This window comes from Gekko japonicus, unplaced genomic scaffold (genome assembly GCF_001447785.1).
Source record: "Gekko japonicus isolate JY-2015 unplaced genomic scaffold, Gekko_japonicus_V1.1 scaffold644, whole genome shotgun sequence".
Taxonomy (NCBI): Eukaryota; Metazoa; Chordata; class Lepidosauria; order Squamata; family Gekkonidae; genus Gekko; species Gekko japonicus.
Genome location: NW_015160853.1, coordinates 682,020 through 699,126, shown reverse-complemented (window position 1 = coordinate 699,126; position 17,107 = coordinate 682,020). Strand labels below are relative to the sequence as shown.

At 43.7% G+C, this 17,107-nt stretch overlaps 1 protein-coding gene across 1 annotated transcript in view; it reads right to left on the bottom strand.

Annotated features, from left to right (window-relative positions):
• Positions 1–17,107, bottom strand: part of APAF1 (apoptotic peptidase activating factor 1) — a 51,476-nt gene that overhangs the window by 21,622 nt on the left and 12,747 nt on the right. Inside the window, exons 9-16 of the mRNA XM_015421246.1 lie at positions 15,610–15,777; positions 13,490–13,621; positions 11,891–12,004; positions 9,926–10,110; positions 8,885–9,011; positions 7,313–7,438; positions 6,673–6,807; positions 5,083–5,208 (exon numbers count right to left, since the gene is read on the bottom strand). Coding sequence (XP_015276732.1) covers positions 5,083–5,208; positions 6,673–6,807; positions 7,313–7,438; positions 8,885–9,011; positions 9,926–10,110; positions 11,891–12,004; positions 13,490–13,621; positions 15,610–15,777 — 1,113 coding nt within the window. The remainder of the gene's footprint in view (positions 1–5,082; positions 5,209–6,672; positions 6,808–7,312; positions 7,439–8,884; positions 9,012–9,925; positions 10,111–11,890; positions 12,005–13,489; positions 13,622–15,609; positions 15,778–17,107) is intronic.

Below are 17,107 nucleotides of genomic sequence, written 5' to 3'. Positions count from 1 at the left end.
TAATGTATGTCTTTATTTTGTTTAAGAACATAAGAGATGCCAATGTTGGATCAGGCCAAAGGCCCACCCAGTCCAACACTCTGTATCACACAGGGGCCAGAAATACCAGGTGCCATCAGGAGGTCCACCAGTGGGGCCAGGACACTAGAAGCCCCCCCCCTGTTGACCCCCCCCCCCCCAAGCACCAAGATGACAGAGCATCACTTGCCCCAGAGTCCCTATCTATACCTTGTGGCTAATAGCCACTGATGGACTTCTGCTCCATATACTTATCTAATTCCCTTTTGAAGCCGTCTATGCTTGTAGCCGCCACCACTTCCTGTGGCAGTGAATTCCATGTGTTAATCACTCTTTGGGTGAAGAAGTACTTCCTTTTATCCGTTCTAACCCGACTGCTCAGCAATTTCATGCTCAGCAATTTTAAAACATTTTATGCCACCTATCCACCCAATCAGGTCCCCCAAGTTGGGAAACAGGACAACATTAAAATATTTCAACAACTAGGAACAGTTAAGATGATAAAATAATTCAATAAAACCATACAGCACCAGAACCAGTGGCCAATAATCATTACTGGGGGAATGCCAAATGGAACAAAAAAGTCTTCACCTGGTGGTAAAAGACACCAACAGAGGGAGACAGATGAATTCTCCCTGGGGAGGGAGTGCCAGAGTTTTGGTGCCACCACAGAGAAGACCCTTCCTCGGGCTTCCCTCTATCTAGCCTCAAATGACGGAGGCAACCGAAGCGGGGGGCCCCAAAGATGATCACATGTATGCGGAGAGGACTTTCAAGTATACCTTTCAAGTATAACATATCTCTTTACACAAACATTTCCAATGACCCCCCTCTAGAACAGGGGTGTCAAACATGCGGCCAGAGGGCCAGATCAGGCCCCCCGAGAGCTTCTATCAGGCCCACGGTGGAACTGCCTGTCTTCTGCGTCTTCCAGTTCTGCTGCTGCTGCATCATCGTAGGTTTGCAGCTTTCAGATACACACCTGAACAGCATACTCAGGATTGCAACAGCACAGGCATTTTGATGCAACAATTCAGAGCAAGAGGTGTCAGTTATCCGACACTGTTAAATGAACAAAATATTGCAAGAGTGCTAATGTTTTAAGCATGTTTTTATTTTAAGTAAAAAAACCAACACCCTTTGTTTGTGTCCTTTATAAAGTTTATATATCTCCGCTACCTGGCGTTACATTTTATGACACACATGTGGCCCGGCCCAACAAGGTCTCATTTATGTCAGATCTGGCCCTCATAACAAATGAGTTCGACACCCCTGCTCTAGAATCTCTGTCAAGGTTTGCTGGGCTTCCTCCCACTGTGAATAAAGAGTAGGCATTGATTTCACCCAAACAATATTACAGAACTTTAGCTTCCCCTCTAGGAAACAAAGCCCTGACCCGGGTAGCCCAGGTTAGTCAGATCTTAGAAGCTAAGCAGGGTCAGCCTTGGCTAGTATTTGGATGGGAGACCTCCAAGGAATACCAGGGTTGTGAAGCAGAGGCAGGCCACGAACTTCTGAATGCCTTGCCTAGAAAACCCTATTTGTTTGCCATAAGTCAGCTGTGACTTGATGGCAAAAAAAAAGGAAGGAAGGAAGGAACCGCAGTCACGCATATGGAAGAAAGCAGAAGGGTTACATTAGGACACTTCCTGCCCTGCTGAAACCTTGCTGCTTTTGAAAAGTCAAGCCTGCTCCTGTCTGCACTGCTGTGTCCTGAGATTCCATTTCCACAGCATGGAAACAGAATCCACAGCACGACATAACATTGGTGAACTGGCTTTATATGTCAGAAGCAGTGTTCCCTGAGTTAGAGTGAGCTAGCTCACAGTTTTTTATCCTCCAGCTCACACATTTTTTGTCTTAGCTCAGGAAGGACGGCTCCAGAGCAAACTAATTAATGCAGGAGCCAAATCGCTCGCTCACAATTTAATGCCAGTAGCTCACAAAGTAGAATTTTTGCTCACGAGACTCCACAGCTTAGAGGAAATATTGGTCAGAAGTACATTTTAAAATGTGTCTTTTAAAATTAATTCTCTTCAGTGATTTTTTTTTTAAACACACGATCATTTGAGATGCGTGTGGGTTTCAAACATCCAATAAATGTTGGAAATGTAAATCTAATGTGGGGACCTTTTACCACATGTGGTGGAATTGTAGTAAAATGCAAAAATATTGGAAACATAATGTTATTTTAGAGATACTAAATTTAGATGTTTTGTTAGCACCTGAAATTTATCTATTGAATATAATTCCAAAAGGTTATGTCAAGCAAGATGTATATTTATTAGTATAGATCATAACAGATGCAAGAATAGGTAAAGGTAAAGGTTCCCTTGCTCGAAAGCCAGTCGAATCCGACTCTAGGGTTGCGGTGCTCATCTCCGTTTCAAAGCCGAAGAGCCAGCGCTGTCCGAAGATGTTTCCGTGGTCATGTGGCCGGCATGACTAAACACCAAGGCGCACGGAACGCTGTTCCCTTCCCACCGAAGTGGTACCTATTTATCTACTTGCAATTTCTTGCTTTCGAACTGCTAGGTTGGCAGGAGCTGGAACTAGAGACGGGAGCTCACCCCGTCTTGCGGCACCCGGGTCTTGAACTGCTGAACTACTGACCATCCACAGCCTGCAGTTCAGCGTCTTAACCACTTGAGCCACCGCAGTTCCTGATGCAAGAATACTAGTGGCTAAAAACTGGAAAACGGACAAAATTCCCACGAAAGAGGATCTAATAGCTAAACTCCTTGAGCTAGCGCAAATGGATAATTTGAGTTTAATACTCCAGGATAAAGACTAAAAAATACAGAATAAAAGATGGTTAAGGGTTTACAATTGGATAAAACATGTAAAAGTAGAATAAGAAAAAGAAAAGTGGAACGAACTATAATGAACATAAGGCATGTAACTCGATACAATGACTCTAAAAATTTGTGTAATCTGAGATAATGAAATGTTTGTAAATAAACTGAAAATATGAAAAATAAACGTGGGAGATGCGTGTGGGTTTATATTATGTTTTACTTGCTGAAAATATTTTATTGGGGATTTTATTGGGGAGGGACTCTGGCACGTTAACCCATGAAAAAGTTCTGTAAGTGATTTATGTAAATATATGGGTGTGTGGAAAGTTGTACAAGGCTCCTGCCATGAAGGTTCCCAGCAGGTGATTTAGTCAGAAAGCAGCAGAGAAGCTGTTTGGGGCTGCTCAACGGGACAGAAAACTGACAGGTAGGATGGGTAGAAGTCACCCATCTGCCTTAAAACTGAGACTATGGTTCAGATTGCTGGTTAGGCCACAAACCAAGTGAAACATTCCCCCCCCCAAAAAAAACAACAACACAAACACTGCAGCCACATGTCAAAGCAATGAGAGGATTTCTTCAGTACAGTTCAGCTACCGCACAGTGCCATTGTGAACGATAAGCAAAAAAGGATTGTATAAATTCACTCAGCAATACCTGTTGTAGCACTGTAACAAAGATTTCCTGGTTTCTTTCCTTCTTATTCTCTCTAATAAGTATTGCAACTATACTGTGATAGAAGAAGGAAGGAAGGTTTTGTTTTATACCCCAAACTTCACTACCTGAGAGAGTCTCGAAGCTGCTTAGTCGCCTTCCCTTCCTCTCCCCACAACAGACATCCTGTGAGGTAGGTGGGGCTGAGAGAGTTCTGAGAGAACTGTGACTGACCCAAGGTCACCCAGCAGGCTTCCTGTGGAGGAGGAGAGGGGAAGTCAAACCCGTTTCTCCAGATTAGAGTCCTGCCGCTCTTAACCAGTACACCAAACTTGTTATAGCACTGGATTAGGATCAGGAAGACCCAGGTTCAAATCCCCTCTCTGCCTTGGAAGCTTATTGAGTGACTTTGCACCAGTCTCACACTCAGGGTTGCTGCAATGAGAAAAAGGAAGAGGGGTGAATGATGTAAGCTGCTTTGGCTCCCTATTTGGGGAGGAAGGTGGGGTACAAATAAAGTAAGTAGGTGAATGAGTAAGCAATAGGCAGGGAGCAGAACTGTGACATTCTCTCTTGGAAAGCTGTCATCTCATTTATTCTCACAACAGCTATTCCAGAGACACAGGCATGAAGCTGCTGTATACGGAATCAGACCATCGGTCCATCAAGGTCAGTGTTGTCTACTCAGACTGGCAGCAGCTCTGTTTGGAGAGCTAGTTTGGTGTAGTGGTTAAGTGCGCGGACTCTAATCTGGGAGAACTGGGTTTGATTCCCCACTACTCCACTTGCACCTGGCTGGATGACCTTGGGCAAGCCGTAGTTCAGACAAGAGCTGTCCTTGAAAAAGAGCAGTTTCTGTCAGAGGTCTCTCAGCCCCACCTACCTCACAGGGTGTCTGTTGGGAGGGGAAGGGAAAGGAGTTTGTAAGCCACTCTGAGACTCCCTTGGGTAGTGAAGGGCAGGGTATAAATCCAATATCATCTTCTTCTACCTCACAGGGTGTCTTTGGTGGGGAGGGGAAGGGAAAGGCATTTGTAAGCCGCTCTGAGACTCCTTTGGGTAGTGAAGGGCAGGGTATAAATCCAATCTCCTCTTCTTCTTCTTTTACCTCACAGAGTGTTGTGGGGAGGGGAAGGGAAAGGAGTTTGTAAGCCACTCTGAGACTCCCTTGGGTAGTGAAGGGCGGAGTATAAATCCAATCTCTTCTTCTACCTCACAGGGTGTCTTTGGTGGGGAGGGGAAGGGAAAGGAGTTTGTAAGCCGCTCTGAGACTCCTTTGGGTAGTGAAGGGCAGGGTATAAATCCAATCTCCTCTTCTTCTTCTTTTACCTCACAGGGTGTTGTGGGGAGGGGAAGGGAAATGAGTTTGTAAGCCACTCTGAGACTCCCTTGGGTAGTGAAGGGCGGAGTATAAATCCAATCTCTTCTCCTCCTCCTCCTCCTCCTCCTCTTCAGGGTCTCAGGCAGAAGTCCTTCCCATCACCTCCTATCCTGAGCCTTTTCACTGGAGATGCCGGGTATTTAAGTGTGTTAAATTGAAAGTTTGAACAGAACAAAGGATATAGAAATCAAAATGCGCTTGATGTACTGATACTGAAGTCTCAAAGCATACCTTCAAAGTTCCATCTGTTGAACAACTAGCCATATACTTGTCATCTGGTGAGAATCTGCAGTGAGTAACGGAATTCATGTGGCCGAACAATGTGTTACGGCAGTATTTCTTGTTCAAATCCCAGAGCTTTATTTAAAAAATAAAAAAAATAAAAGAACCGCATGAAACCATTTAAAAATAACTGGTAAATTTCATTACAAACTTTTTCTCTCTCTCTCCAAGCAAACCCTTCTACTACATGTTCTACAGAATCTGAGGACATAAAGAATTTTGTTTGGAAGAGTGGAAACCAAAGGATGCATCTTTTGCATTCACTGCTCTGCTGCCCGTTCTCTTCTCTTCTCTGACATTTTACCGGTTTCCCTTTTAGCTTCAGTACCCCACCTCTAATTAAATTTTGCAGACCAGGAACAACAGCAGTAGGTCCAAAAAAGGTAGCCCAAAATTATGTCCCAGAGGACATCAGGCCCCTGTGGGATTTATTACAATTCCGCAGGGCCTGCAAGACGAGCTTTTCCAGCAAACGTTTGACGGAGGTGCCGCATTTAATCAGCTCAACATTGACTGAGGAACCAGTACCCTGTAAATACATCTTTGGCTGCTTGTCTCTGTTTAGGTGCTTAACATCTACACCCACATTATATACGGGGCTCGACGCCAGCTCATATCTAACGCCGATCACATTTTCTGTGGTGACATTTAAGGACAGTTAATTTGCCATCAAAAATTGTAACACTTTATGAACTGTTTTAAAATTTTATTTTGTTTTACTGTTTTAAACTCGTATGATATTTGCGGATCTGTAAGCTGCCTTGCCTTGAGCTGCGGTGGCTCAAGTGGTTAAGACGCTGAGCTGCAGGCTGTGGAAGGTCGGTAGTTCAGCAGTTCGAGACCCGAGTTGCCACATGACGTTCCAGCTCCTGCCAACCTAGCAGTTCGAAAGCAAGAAATTGCAAGTAGATAAATAGGGACCACTTCGGTGGGAAGGTAACAGCGTTCCGTGCGCCTTGGTGTTTAGTCATGCCGGCCACATGACCACGGAAACGTCTTCAAACAGCGCTGGCTCTTCGGCTTTGAAACGGAGATGAGCACCGCAACCCTAGAGTCGGACTCAACTGGCTTTCGAGCAAGGGGACCTTGACCTTTACTAAGCTGCCCTGAGCCTGTTTCGGTGGGGAGGTTAAGGCATAAATAAATATAAAACAGCTCTCCAGACGGAAGGAAGCAAGGGCCAAGTGAACGACCCTTGAACACCCCAGGGAGCCAGCCAGTAAAGGTCAAGAGAATTACCCTTTGCTGGGGGACAAGCAAGGGCAGCATGAAGGAGACTGCAGGATGTTCAGAAGCACAGAAAACTCAGAACAGAAAAGACAAGTATCTATAGAAGGACAGTAGTAATGCTCTCTCCCCACTTTGGAAAGCCTGCACAAACCCATGTACCTCCCAGTGGCTAAAAGTGGGAACTGCAAGACAAAAAAAAAGGTACTAAATTCACAGATGACCAACAGTTTGAATACGCTAGCCCACAATTACAACATCTGTAACTTTAATAAAAAAGCCTAAACTTTATCTTATGATTTTTCTACTCACTTTGATAAAAGTATCATTGGAACAGGTAGCCAACAGATACAGGTGGCGGTTCATGTGGTTAAACTGGCAACAGTTGACCTGTTCGGTATGTTCTTCAAATAAATTCACAAGCTGACCCGTTCGTGAATTCCAGACCTAAAAAAAGAATTTAAAAATATTACGGGATACAAAAATTTACCTCGGTATGCGACAAAAAAAGCTTTCTGAAATAATTTTGCATTACAGCACAATTAAAAAAAAAAATCTCCACAGGAAGCATAAACCAGGTGTCCCCAATGTGGTGTGAATGGGCACCAGGCCTCGTGTTTTTAGAAAGTGGGCTCGGCCAGATGGGGCTTTTGCCCAGTAAGGCTTTTGATTGAGCATTAGAGATCTGATTGGCTCTGTGGAGTTTTAAATATGTTGCTTTGGCGGCAGCTGCCACCACACAAGGATCTTCATTGTGTGACGGAAGGCAAGCTGCGGCAGCCATTTTGTGGCTGCACCCACCACACTGTATCAGAATTCCTAAAGGTGCCCCACAGGCTCAAAAAGGTTGAGGATCCCTAGCATAAAGCAAAAAACAAGCAAATTAAACACGTGCTTGCGTTCTCAATGGCAAGAGTTAGAAACAGAACTAACGATATGTCAATATGCTTACTTTCACTTTTTTATCCGCGGAACAAGTGGCAACAAACTTGTCATCTGCGGAAAAAGCGCAGCAGAGCACTTCATCGTCGTGAGCTTTTACTTCCAGGAGCTTTCCACCACTTTCTGCTTTAAAAATCTAGGCAGGTACAAGATAACAAATGCTAAAGCATTATACATGAGCCTTGATCGATTTTCAAGTAACTCTAGTCTGGGCTAACAATGATGCTGGTGAAGATGAAACAGTAATCATGATTCCAAAACTGAAAGGCAGAGTGGGCCAGCACAAGGTGTGTGTGGGGGAACAAAACATGTGAGCAAGCCTAACCAGGATCAGGAGATCAGACAGCGTTACGTCCACACCAGACTTCAGTATTCTTAGAAGTTCTGCATATAGAGACAACCAGAGGTCATTTCGGGGGGGATCGCGGGGGATCGCAGTTCCCCCGGGTGAGGTATGGGGGGCGGGGCACATGACGAAGCCCCGCCCCCTGCTTCCGGCCACCCCGCTTCCGGCCCTCATTCAGCCAGGAGGAGGCAGGAGAAGAGGGAGGGTAAGTTGCTTCCTCCCTGCCTCTCCCCACCCCTGCCTGCCTGGGGCCAGGGAGGGCCTTCGCAGGGCTTCCTTGCACTCCCGCTGGCCTTGCAGGTCCACCGCCGGGCCCCTCATGGGGCTCGGCAGTGGAGCTGAAAGGCCGCCGGCGGCAGCCGAGACCGTTGGGGGCAGGTGTGTGGCCTTATGACACACTTCCGGTGATGTCAGGGGGTGTGGCCTTATGACACACTTCCGGAGATGTCAGGGGGTGAGGCATATGCTAATGAGTTCTGCTAATGAGTTCCCCTAGCTCTTTTTCTACGAAACGACCCCTGGAGACAACTTGTATATCAAAACTGGTAACAGTTGATCAAATTATTTGAATTACATGTAAGTGGTCAACCCACCATAATTTACATACAGCAGAAGAAAACACATCATCATGCAGAACATTACACAATTTATTGCAGAATGACCTTTCACACGCAAGATAATGAAAAAGGCAATCCCTCAAAACAACCTACAAAAAAGTGCAACAGCTGTGATCTTGCACTGAGTGAGTGTTAAGAGAGGAAAACTGGTACCTTCAGCTCTTCGTTTGATTGGTGGCTTCACGCAAGCAAGGAAAAAAGTATACTTTATATCTGAATAAAAGAATAATATTTATATATCTGGAAAAGATCATTCGGAACATCCTGCTGGAAGCTGTGATGTATATTGTTCATTAGGCTTCCAGGTTTTTGATTTGTGGCTGACTTTTCAAAGTCACTCAGTTCTTCTTGCGTAATCTTCTCATTCATTTTTTAAAAAAATTCTTGTTTTTGATGTATATATTTCTTCTATATAACGTCAAAATAGACCTTGCATAACTCAAAATATTTATTTCAATGTAACTATGCGGTTTCCAAACCGAACTTTCATACATTTTGCATTGTTAGTGGGTGGGTGTAGTTTTCCTCTTCTCTGCAATTGCACTTTTGTAAGTAAGACCGTACATCACCCAATGCACTCTAAACCAAAGCTCAATGTACAGTTGCCAATATATCTTACCTGCAATGTTTTATCAGATCCACATGATGCTATTCTCTGTCTATCCTGGGAAAAACAAGCATGGTAAACGGCATCTTTATGTGGACGCACAACCAAACGGTAGATGTTCTTCATGGATTTTTTATTTCTGCATTACAGAAAAATAAGAGGACAGTACCTTTACTAACTTCAGTCCGAATGTAAGAGTCCTTTCTTTTAATTAGACTTTAACAAGTGACTCATATATATTCGTAACTGTTAGACAAATCTTTAATGCATTTCAGCAGACAAATTACTGCAAATTAATGTGTTGGGGGGGGGCTGCCATCAAACAGAATGATAATTCTGTTATTTAAGTAGTTGCTTCATCAATAGGGTGCATTATATTCTTTCTACAGAGGTACTGCTCTACAGCTGTATGTTACATAAAAGGAAAATAGGGGTGGGTGGGAGGAGTGATACAATTCATGTATAAAAACTGGACTCTTGCGTATATAATAGGTAGATCAGCTGTTACATCCTGCTCAGGCAGTTTCTAGCTCAAGAATAACACTGGAACTGTGTATCATCTAAGAACCCTTCTGTTTCCTCAAAAGTAACTTCCTTGGCCTGCATTGGTAGCTGCTTCTGAAATTAGCTGGGAAGGTGGGGGGAAACGGTTTCATTAACTACTTCCAGTCTGAGCTGAAGAAACCACTGTTGAAAAAACACCAGCATATAGGAACCCCCTGCAGCACGCTTTTAAGACAAGCACACATGAAAAGGTACTCTCGGATTGGGCTCAAAGTGAACAAAAAAAAATTCAACAATAATTCCTTAGTTTCTCTAAATTGCATTGTTTTGTATGACAACTACAGAGCAAGTAAACAAGTTGTTTATAGCCATCGTTGGCCCTAAAGTAAAAGCCAAAAATACAATGCATTTAATACCTTTATTAGGACCAATTAAATACAATCTATTTAATACCTTTACTAGGACCATAACAGCATGCAAACTTTGTACAACTCATCAGTGGGACAGATGTTATCCAAAAAAAGAAGAAGAAAACGTGCGTCTACTAACATCCATTCCACATAAAGGGATCCCTTGGCACATTCTTGTTGGGCTTGTAGTTTTGCTTGCCGATACACTTCTGAGTCTTCAGGCTGACACAATCCCAACTGTACAATGTCTGGAAATGGCTGTCTTCCAAGGAGGTGTCCGTTTAAAGACAGAAATTCCTGGAAGTTTTCACGTACAATGGTATCCTAGGAACAAGACATATCTCATCACAGACCAAAGCAAACCTGGAGGCAGGTATTATTACTGTTACTCTATAGGAACTAGGGCTCTTTTTGTAGCAGGTACTCATTTGCATATTAAGCAACACATCCCTAATGTAGCCAATCCTCCGAGAGCTTACAGTAGCTCCTGTAAGAAGAGCTCTGTAAGCTCTTGGAGGATTGGCTACATTAGGGGTGTGTGGCCTAATATGCAAAGGAGTTCCTGCTACAAAAAGAGCCCGTCACTGCTATAGGCACACAGACACTGAAGGGGGAAAAGGTGAACTGTGAATGAGCCATATTGTAGCCATGTCTCTGAAGGCCAAGTAAAGAATTAAGGGGAACGCTTCACCCACTGATGAGCCAGCACTGCTATCTGTGTTTTCAGATGCAGTCTCCAAAAGTCTGCATTCCTTGCCTCGTAGGGCAAACCAACCTAAAATAACCTTTAACACAGATCCTGTTTTCTTAAACGACAGTAGGCTGCAGTTCGTGTTGCACTTGTAGCGTACCTTAGATAAGGTAGCAGTATTCTCAAATGTACGTTAAGTTTCAAAATCTTCATAACATATGTTAAGTAGAAAAACATTGCTTTTCTATTGGTTTAGATTTGGTGCAGTATTGAGCAGTCATTGTGTAACTGGTGTAATAGTTCTGCAAGATCCTGATGTTAATTTGCCTATATACACTTATGCTCTTGTCAGTAAAGTTGTCAGGGTCTTGAACTTTTGTAGGGATAGACTTAGATACCTTAGATAAGGTAGCAGTATTCTCAAATGTACGTTAAGTTTCAAAATCTTCATAACATATGTTAAGTAGAAAAACATTGCTTTTCTATTGGTTTAGATTTGGTGCAGTATTGAGCAGTCATTGTGTAACTGGTGTAATAGTTCTGCAAGATCCTGATGTTAATTTGCCTATATACACTTATGCTCTTGTCAGTAAAGTTGTCAGGGTCTTGAACTTTTGTAGGGATAGACTTTCCTTGACCACAGTCAACTGAATAAAGACTTTGCTTCTACTGAACATAGTTTTACTAATTTGGATCCCTTTGACTGAAACCAAATTTGTTCACCAACATCTTCCACTAAGGTAGCAGACTGCAAAGTAGCCTCCAGCCTTCGGGCAAGATATCCCTGTACCTAATTTTGCTACTTTTTCTTTCTCCCCATTGCCTCCTTCTTTTGCTGAAATTGAGACTGAAAGCTTCTTACACAGGGCCTGTATTTCTTTTGCATATAAATCTTTGAAAGCCACCATGTACACTAATAGTGCAAGTAAAATATAATGCTTATTCCACCAAATAATATAGTTATCGCTGATGGAAACCTAGTAAAGGTAAAGGTTCCCTTGCTCGAAAGCCAGTCGAATCCGACTCTAGGGTTGCGGTGCTCATCTCCGTTTCAAAGCCGAAGAGCCAGCGCTGTCCGAAGACCAGTAAGGTGAACACTGCAGAACTGGGAGGTTCCTGCTTGGGAGGTATCACTTCCTCCACATTCTCCCCGCTGAGTCAGTTAATACAGTAAGGAGCCCTTCTTTCTGAAAACCAGAGGCCCTGTTCAAATCAAGCCACCAGCACAATACAAACTAACTACCACAACATCAATTGTGCAAGAACTTGGAATGACCCCACAAAATTATTTGCACTTTAAAGCAAATGCACTTTAAAGCAAAATTACCTGCACTTATTTGGTAAGATTATCTCAGGCAACTGTAAACTGAAGTGTGAATGGTGTCAAGCAGCTGTATATTTATCACACCATACCTTTTGATCCAGTATTCGACTATATTCAACATATTCATGGATCAAATGAGCAGGCCCCAACAGTTCTGTTTTTGTTTTAATCCAGTCTAGTGAAAACAGGAGGGCACACAGTTCCTATTAAAAGGGAAAAAAATAGACACGGTTTGCAAATTAAGGGTAAAAGCTACTCTTAAAACTGCTAGAGTGGGGGTGCAAATAGGTGGACTATCTCTATGCATGGACTGTGAAATAGTACGTTACAGGTAAAGGTAAAGGTTTCCCTTGCTCGAAAGCCAGTCAAATCCGACTCTAGGGATGCGGTGCTCATCTCCGTTTCAAAGCCGAAGATCCAGCGCTGTCCGAAGACGTTTCCGTGGTCATGTGGCCGGCATGACTAAACGCCAAGGAGCACGGAACGCTGTTACCTTCCCACCGAAGTGGTACCTATTTATCTACTTGCAGTTTCTTGCTTTCAAACTGCTAGGTTGGCAGGAGCTGGGGCCAGAGACGGGAGCTCACTCTGTCAGTCACGCGGCACTCGGGTCTCAAACTGCTGAACTACTGACCTTCCGGTCTGCAGTTCAGCGTCTTAACCACTGAGCCACCGCAGCCCCTATGTTACATGTAGAAATGCACAGACAGGTTAAGATGCTGCTTTCTACCCAGACGGACCTCCTCTGACCGGCACTGGGTCTCCAGATCCTCAGGGAAAGAAAGTATTTTTCAGCATCAGCTTCCTGAGATTCTTTCACTGAAAGTGCCAGAGCCTGAACAGGAACCTTCTGCATGCAGAATCATGTTACTTTACTCCTGGCTCCCAGATCTTCCCACAGAGGCTGTTTGCATTTCTGAAGGAACTTCATAATCACAACATAAAGGCTTGGTTCTTCCTAAGAGCTATGAACAGAGTGGAGTCAATGGAAAAGATCTTTATGGCTTTTAAGATGGGTTAGGGTTAAAAAACAGGAGCTGCGGTGGCTCAAGTGGTTAAGACGCTGAACTGCAGGCTGTGGAAGGTCGGTAGTTCAGCAGTTCGAGACCCGAGTGTGCCGCATGACGGAGTGAGCGCCCGTCTCTGGTTCCAGCTCCTGCCAACCTAGCAGTTCGAAAGCAAGAAATGGCAAGTAGATCAATAGGGACCACTTCGGTGGGAAGGTAACAGCGTTCCGTGCGCCTTGGTGTTTAGTCATGCCGGCCACGTGACCATGGAAATGTCTTCAGACAGTGCTGGCTCTTCGGCTTTGAAACGGAGATGAGCACCGCAACCGTAAAGTCGACTCGACTGGCTTTCGAGCAAGGGAACCTTTACCTAGGGTTAAAAACCATAAATACTGCTAACTTCTCTTAGCATGCGATTTCAGTTTCCATGGAATTAACAATGTGCACACGACACCTATAAAAATACGGATGTTTGTTCAATGCTCTAAACTGGATCACAGGAAAAAATGTTACTTTCAAGAAGTAAAGCCATCTAAAGAAATAATTTTCATTTTTCATCGCATAAACAAAACCCCCTCCTTTTTACAGAGTTTCAAGAAGATGAAATTAAGAACCGGGATTGCCGTTAGTCCCTGCATGGAACAGTGTACAGAATGGGAAGACACATTAATTTTCACTTACCTCATGCATATCAGCACTCGCCATATGGTAAGCCAGAAAATTATACCAATACATGCAGTCCTCTTGTGACGGATTCGGTACAGAATGTTTATAATGTCTCTTGTATTGATGGACTGCCTTTTTATGTAGCTCCTATGAAATTAATAAAATGTTAATATTATACTACTGAATTTCTCTTTTGGTTAGGCATTGGCTTGGATCCCACCTAAATTTCCATAGGCAGGAGGAGGGAGGGTGATCTTCTCCAATTCCCCCCCCCCCAAGATATTCCTGGTGGTCCCAATCCCACAGGACCAGTATTTGGAGGGGTATTTTGGGATGCAAGGGGATCTATAGAAGTCATCCACCCTTGTGTCTCTCAGAAATTCTAGGTGGGATCAAAGCCATTCAACTAAAATACAACAGCAGATTACACTCCAATCATAAAATGCAATACAGACAGCAATATTAATGACCTGCACCATAGGTAAAGGTTTCCCTTGCTTGAAAGCCAGTGGAACCCGACTCTAGGGATGTGGTGCTCATCTCAGTTTCCAAGCTGAAGAGCCAGCGCTGTCCAAAGACATGTCCCTGGTCATGTGGCTGGCATGACTAGATGCCGAGGCGCATGGAACGCTGTTACCTACCCACCGAAGCGGTACCTATTTATCTACTTGCAATTTCTTGCTTTCGAACTTCTAGGTTGGCAGGTGCTGGTGCCAGAGACAGGAGCTCACTCCGTCATGCGGCACTCGGGTCTCAAACTGCTTAACTACCAACCTTCCGATCTGCAGTTCAGCGTCTTAACCACTTGAGTGATGTCAAGTCATTTCCCGCATTGTGCAGGGGGTTGGACTAGATGACCCAGGAGATCCCTTCCCACTCTATGATTCTAACTTATGGCGACCCTATGTATGAATGACTTCTAAAACGTCCTCTCATCAACAGCCTTGCTCAGGGCTTCCAAACCGAAGACTTCCTTTATTGAGTCCATCCTTTTCATGTTGGGTCGCCCTCTTCTCCTATTGCCTTCAACTTTCCCTAGCATTATAGTCTTTTCCAGCGAGTTCTGTCTTCATGCAGTTAAGTACACGCTGTACACTAATGGGCAATCCCAGACCACAATAAAGTTAGGGAGAGGGAAAGGGAGAATTCACAGATGGTTGGGAGGTATTTTGAATCCTTTCCTATAGTTGATTACAGACTAGAACAAGCAAATCAACCCCACCCCCACCACAGGATATACAACAGTACAGGGTTTATTTATAAAAATAGTAACATCCCACTTTTACTTGTGGATCAAGGCTACAAATCATAAACATCACAATTTCCCAAATAACATCCTGTCCACAAAAGATACCTGCAGTTTATACCTCAATTTAAACCCCCAGCAAATAAATGCATCATAGAAGGTTCTGTAGATCCCCCCCCCCCCCCCCCCCCCCCCCGGCCACCTCCTTGGGAACCCATTCCACAAAGTGGAAGCTATGTTAGAAAAGGCAAAGGTACAGGCTGTTCTGGGGGTTTTCTGATGCATGCTACGAATAAAGCACACTTTCTTTGACTTGCCAGCACTTTGAGAAGTACAGGAAAACTCCTCTGATGTGGTTTTGTTTTGAGGAAGTACAAAGCTATTTTCCCCCAAAACTCCACTTGTTCCTTATTTTTTGCTGCTGTTTGGCATTGTAATAGGAAAGATGCACGCTCCTGACTCATACAGGAAATTAAATGCTGCTATGCAGGGCTGTATGCAGTGTAGATGAGCATTTTAGAAATACCAGAATCGCCCTCCTTCAACTCAATGCAGTAGGAAGAGCTTCAGAAGATCCCCAGGGGGCACAGCCTTTGGGCCTTCAGGGAGCAACCATTTATTGTTCCCATCACAGGAGAATATTGCTCTTGGACCCTCCAAACACTATCTGATTCCCCCCACAGCAGCCATTTTGTGGTTTGCCCCATTCACAAAGCAGCTACTTTGTGGTGGGCTCAGAAAGATTAGGGGACCTCTGGTCTATACTGACAGACTTGTGTCACCACTAGTAATAGATTTTGTATATTGACAAAACACACGGCTGTCTGTGTTTTAAGGTTTATCTACTTTCCTTATAAAGCAGATATCTGAAAAGAATCACCAGAGATACCTGAAGCTGGGAGCGATTCTTCTCTGTAAGGAAATCGAGCTGAAGATCGTGCAAATAGTAACGGAACGATTTTCCATTCCGATCACAAAACAAGAGAGATTTGTTAATAAACTCCTGCAGTATGTCTTCAGCTTCTTCAGTCTCCATGTCCCAAAGGATGCAAAACACCTAAAATACATTGTGAAACAAAAGAACTGGTCAAGAAGCGAATCACTGCAGCAGTAATAATCTACTTCACAAACAAAAGTGTGCTGAATGAATACACTTAATATACAACCACAAAAAAAAACAGTGAAACCTGCAGAGTTTGTTCATGCGTAGTCAAAATGATTAACAGGTTGAACTTCCAGGAATGCATACTAGTCCTGGAGTTAAGAAAATCATTCACACTCTTTAGAAGCGCCATAATCAAAACTGCAAATACCAACAAGGGGGAAGTCCACTGCTACTAGATCTCAAGCAATCCTGAGGAAAGGACAGCACCATTATTTGCATCTAAAAATCTCTATATATCACAGAATCCCCATGGTGTGACTATCTCAGCTATAGCCCCATGAAACAAGGTTACCTCACACATTAAACAGCTAAATCTTTTAGATTTTTGTTAGCCTATCCAGAAAAGACAGGAGACCGGTCCAGAATTCCTTCAAAAACTATTCAGTAAAGAGGTATAAGCTACACAGACAGACTACAAGAAAGACAACATGTAGGAGAGATTAAAATTTAACACATTGAAAATGTAATCTGTGAGGAGATGATCTTAGTGGATCTTCTTTTTCAAAAACTTGGATAACTTGCTGACTTGGATAAATATGCTATATGGGTACCAAGTAAATTTTTTACCATAGAATTCGGTCATATTTTTCTCTGTTACTGAGACAACATTGATAATGTTGACCATATTTTTGTTTAACTCAATTTATGCAGAAGCTAAGACATTAACCAACAGGGGATACCCTTGGAAGCTGCACAGTGCCCACCACCATGGCTCTGTGGTAGAGCATCTTGCTTGGCATGCATAAGAATTTGCCAGTAGGTAATGTGAAAGAAGAAGAAGAGATTGGATTTATATCCCGCCCTTCACTCAGAGTCTAAGAGCGGCTTACAAACTCCTTTCCCTTCCCCTCCCCACAATGGACCCCCTGTGAGGTAGGCGGGGCCGAGAGAGCTCTGAGAGAAACTGCTCTTTCAAGAACAGCTCTGACAGAACTATGGCTTGCCCAAGGTCATCCAGCAGCTGCAAGTGGAGTGGGGAATCAAACCCGGTTCTCCCAGATTAGAGTCCACACACTTAACCACTACACCAAACTGGCTCTGCCCAAGTTCCTGGAGACCTGCCACCAAACTGAGGAGCCAATACTGACTTTGATAGATAGAAAGTCTGATTCTGTATAAGGCAGCTTCATGTGATCCCTCAAGGGGCTGTAAAAACCTCCTTAAAAGCCAATGCTGGGAGTAGCAACAGGGGAATGCAGCGAGGAGAGGGAATTAGAAGGGA